General features: G+C 38.5%; 1 protein-coding gene across 1 annotated transcript in view; it reads right to left on the reverse strand.

The window, feature by feature from the left end:
• Nucleotides 1-328: 328 nt before the first annotated feature.
• The window catches only part of ZFR (zinc finger RNA binding protein), an 89,464-nt gene continuing 84,540 nt past the window's right edge, over nt 329-5,252 (reverse strand). Inside the window, exon 20 of the mRNA XM_011952554.1 lies at nt 329-1,937. Coding sequence (XP_011807944.1) covers nt 1,758-1,937 — 180 coding nt within the window. The 3' untranslated portion in view covers nt 329-1,757. The remainder of the gene's footprint in view (nt 1,938-5,252) is intronic.

A 5,252-nucleotide genomic window follows, 5' to 3' on the forward strand; every position in this document is an offset into this window, starting at 1 on the left:
AGTTGAGTATCCCTAATCTGAAAATCGGAAATGGTCCAATGAGTATTTCCTTTGAACGTCATGTAGGTCCTCAAAAAGTTTCAGATTTTGATCTTTTCAGATTTTTAGATTAGATAATCTATATGTTACGAATCCGGGAGAAAAGGCTGAGTCTCCTGTTCTGTTTCCCCTGTGGTCTCCTATGGTTTCCTGGCCCTCTAAGACTTTGGGGGAAGATTCTGACCCTAGAAAGAAATTAAGCCAATATAGTATTGAATTACAAAATTTTCTGAAAATTATGTGCTTAGGCAACAAACATTTGTCAGGAATAACAAGATGTAGTACTCAATAAATTTGAATATGATTTTACTGAAGCATACATCATTTCAAAGCAAAAGTAGTTTATGTTGTCAATTCTAACATATAATACATTTAACTCATTATATGAATTTCATTTTTTGTGTATTTCATTGTAGTGCTGTGACAACAAAATGACATCTGTGTACCAGAGCATACATACATCAATGGTAAGATGTAATTTTTCATTACATCACTGCTAGAATATTTAGCTTTGTGTAGGAGACATAAGCATGTGATGGCCACACCAAATAATTTTCTGTTTTTTTCCTTAGATAATCTTAATTTTAATTTTTTATCAGTAATACTTTATCAAGCTCACTGTTAACAGAACTGTGAATTATCTGGGTGATGGGGTGTGTGGAGAAGATCATCTGTGTTATACTGTAATAGTTGCTAGAGTAATCTCACACACACCAATAAGGAACTGTCACCATAATTAAGGGCTAGTTACTGTTGTTAGTTGCACAATGATAAAGTTCTTTTGAAAATATTGGTTAGCCCACTTATATGTGAAAAATGCCCTTTCCACTTATACACAAGAAAAAAATATTCAGAAAGTTATTTTTGGCCTTGCTATGTCAAAAAGTCAACTGTACAAAGATCTACGTGTTAAACCTAAAATTAAAATTTTAAAAGTCTATTAAAAACAAAAATGTCATGCATTTTTATTATTAATTATGCAGAGGCTTTAAAACTGTCGCAAGACCATATAGTATATATTAGCTTTTATACTGCTAATGCACAACTAACAGCAAACTTGATTAGATTAACAGAAATCTGTCTTAATTACACCTTTATATATCACACTAGAGACAAATGCCACAAGATCTGCAGAAACATTCAGTTCTGAGCACTCGAATGGCAGGATAACTTTTTGTGTTGTAATCCTTCACATATAGAAAAACAAACTCTGCAGTCTCACGTTACAAAAAAACGTACTGCTGTAAAATATTAAGATGGGGTAAAGGATATCATCTATAACACAAAGTAACTTACAACTAGTGTCAAAAAGCAAACAAAACCTCTAAATAAAAATATCAAAATACACAGAGCAACTGAAGCACAAATCCTGCATTAAATACAGTGAAGATTTAATAAGACAACGCACTAGTTAATAAAAGACACAAAAATAGGGTGGGAAGCTAGGGTAACCAGAAAACAAAATCAAAATAATGGGAAAAAAATCAGAACTACTGTTTTCCCCCTAGTTGGAGCACTTTTTTTTTTTTTTTTTTGGGTGTCTTTCCATTCAAATAATACCTAACACTGTACATTTTTTAATGTCATAGAAAAACTTGGTTCTTCCATGAAATCCTTTAAATTCTTGATGAATTTTTCAATGTAGACATTATTATGAATGAAAAACAGCCAACGAATGGGCACCTGTTTTTTCAACACTGAAGATTTACAGACACTTTTTAAAAGTTATCATAATCTTTTTTGTCTTTTTTCCCCTCAGCTTCAAATCCATCAACTCCATCACTATCCCTTCTTCGTTTCCTGTTGTTGTGGATGTTAAAACGTTGGCTCATTTGCGGTAATGGATCCATGCCTAGAACTTTGTGTATCTGGCGGAATGCAAGGAGTCTCAATGCAAACTGCAACAAGAAGAGTCAGAATTTTGAGTTAACTGAACAACCCCAAGTAGCAATACTTACTACATTTACCTCCCTCCAAATGCAACATAAAAAAGCATGTGTAATGAAAGAGACATTTAAAGGAATTACTTACACAACTGAAATAATCTGTATGTTCTCATGTTTTTATTTCCTAGCTTTTCTGTGTGCATGCCATTTTGTTTTCTTAAACATTAAGAAAAAAAAATCTTTAACACACACAAAATTACAAAAATTATGAGAAGTGACATCAAAGAAACAAGCAGGATGTTGAAAACAAAGAAAAATGGCAGCTACCTGCTTTAACAGAATGGTTGCTGATGGCCTTCCTAGGCATTTGGTAGACAGCATACAATTTAAGAACTGTAATTATACTCATGTGGATGTACCAAACTTATTTACCTAATTTTCTACTGGTAAACCTAGGCTGGTTTCAGTATTTTTATTACTGTATTACAATGAATGTCTGTTTTAAGATGTTTCTGTGCACTTATGTGACAAGTCCTGGAGAAAGAACTTTTATTAATCAGTGGGACCACGATATAAAGGAGGTGAATACTAACGAATGAAGCTCCCCCAAAATTATACTGATTAATATATCCACTAGTAATATGTATGCAAGTCTGCTTACCCCTTCTGCATACTATAAACGGAAAAATATTCTCACAAGTATGACGGGCAAAACAGTATCTAATTGTTATTTACAACATTTTTGAGACAGGGTCTCACTCTGTCGCCCAGGCTGGAGTGCAGTGGTGCCATCACAGCTCACTGCAACCTCGACCTCCCTGGGCTCAGATCTCACTCAGCCTCCCAGGTAGCCAGGAACACAGGCTCACACCAACACACCTGGCTCATTTTTGTATTTTCCATAGAGACGGGGTATTTTTGCCATGTTGCCCAGGCTGGTCTCGAACTCTGCGCACCTGCTAGGATTACAGGCATATACCTTCATGCCTGGCTATAACTTGTATTTATTTTTTTATTTATTTTTGAGATGGAGTCTTGCTCTGTTGCCCAGGTTGGAGTGCAGTGGCATGATCTTGGCTCACTGCAACCTCCACCTCTCCGGTTCAAGCGATTCTCCTGCTTCATCCTCCAAAGTAGCTGGGATTACAGGCGTGTGCCACCACTCCAAGCTACCTTTTGTATTTTTAGTAGAGACGGGGTTTCACCATGTTGACCATGCTGCTCTTGAACTCCTGACCTCAGGAAATCTGCCTGCCTCGGCCTCCCAAAGTGCTGGGATTACAGGTGTGAGCCACCAGGGCCAGCCAACTTGTATTTTTTAATCAATCAGTGAGGTGCAGCATATTTTTACTGGCTCATTTGCTTAAGCTTAAAGATACCACATGAAATTTCCAATAATATCCTTCATGGCTTCCTGTATTTACAGACTTCTTAGAAAGATCTTGCCTATGTAAAAACTGTTTTTCTTAATACTTTGATAAGTAATACTTATCTTAAGTAATACTTAATACTTTGATAATTTATGCGTGGCTCCTTAAGTCATTTGGTATTTACTTGTATATATGTATAGTTCAATGTTTTCCTTAGATGATTAGCCAGTTATCTCAATACCACTTTGCTGATGATTCATCTTTTTCCACTGATTTGAAGCATCAGGTCTGTCATACATTAATTCCCTTATATCTAATGGTCTACTTCAAGGCTCTTCCATTCCAAAGGTTTATCTGTCTACTTCTGTGCCATAACTACATTGTTTAAATTTCTGTTGCTTTATAGGATGTTTTGATATCTGGTAGAGTTGAACTTTTCTTAGCAATTCTCTTGTATTTCCAATTCCAAATGAAACTTAAAACGGCTGAGTGTGGAGGCTCATGCCTGTAATCTCAGCACTTTGGGAGGCCACAGTGGACGGATCACTTAAGTCAGGAGTTTGAGACCAGCCTGGCCAACATGGTGTAACCCCATCTCTACTAAAAATACACAAATTAGTCAGGTATGGTGGCGTGTGCCTGTAGTCCCAGCTATTCGGGAGGCTGAGGCAGGAGTATCGCTTGAACTTGGGAGGCAGAGGTTGCAGTAAGTCAAAATTGTGCCACTGCAATCCAGCCTGGGTGACAGAGAGAGACTCTGTCCCAAAAAAATAAAAAAAGGAAAATTTAAGGCCAGGCGCGGTGGCTCACGCCTGTAATCCCAGCACTTTGGGAGGCTGAGGCGGGTGGATCACGAGGTCAGGAGATCTAGGCCATCCTGGCTAACACGATGAAACCCCATCTCTACTAAAAATACAAAAAATTCACCAGGCGTGGTGGCGGGCGCCTGTAGTCCCAGCTACTTGGGAGGTGGCTGCACTCCAGCCTGGGTGGAGAGAGCGAGACTCCACCTCAAAAAAAAAAAGAAAATTTTAATCAATTTTTAAAGTTCTATCCTCTTCTCCCGCTGAAATTTTAATTAACGTTTTTTAAATTAAAAAAAAAGGGAGAGGGGAAAGTTCAGATCAAATGTTAATGCTCTTGGCTGAAGGGCAGATTGAACTATTAGCAGAACTGACATCCAAAAAGAGCCTATTGTTTTCCAAGATAAGGGAAGAGAAGGCAAACTTTGGCACCGATTCATATCATCTTGTGTTTTTACTTTTTTCTTTTATTAAAATTTATTAAAATAAATTTATTAAAATTCTAAAGCTTAGCCAGGCATGGTGGCTAAGCACTTCGGGAGGTGGAGGTGGGAAGATCACTTGAGACCAGCCTGGGAAACACAGGGAGATCCTGTCTCTACAAATAATTAGCTGGGCATGGTGTCCCACACCTGTGATTCCAACTACTTGCAAGGCTGAGGCAGGATGGTGTGAGACAGGGAGGCTGAGGCTGTAGTGGGCCCAGATGGTGCCACTGCACTACAGCCTGTGTGACAGAGTGAGACTGTCTCAAAAAACAGCACAAACAAAACCAAAAAACCCCTAAAGCAAATTTGTTCAATCTGTGGCCCTCAGCGTTGAATGTGGCCCAACACAAATTCATAAACTTTTTAAAAACATTATGAGATTTTTTTTCTTTTTAGCCCATCAGCTATTACTACTGTTAGTGTATTTTATGCATGGCCCAAGACAATTCTTCTTTCAATGTGGCCCAGGGAAGCCAAAAGACTGGATACCCGCCAGGCGCGGTGGCTCAAGCCTGTAATCCCAGCACTTTGGGAGGCCGAGACGGGTGGATCACGAGGTCAGGAGATAGAGACCATCCTGGTTTACACGGTGAAACCCCGTCTCTACTAAAAATACAAAAAACTAGCCGGGCGAGATGGTGGGCGCCTGTAGTCCCAGCTACTCGG

This window comes from Colobus angolensis, unplaced genomic scaffold, assembly GCF_000951035.1.
Source record: "Colobus angolensis palliatus isolate OR3802 unplaced genomic scaffold, Cang.pa_1.0 Scaffold341, whole genome shotgun sequence".
Lineage (NCBI taxonomy): Eukaryota > Metazoa > Chordata > Mammalia > Primates > Cercopithecidae > Colobus > Colobus angolensis.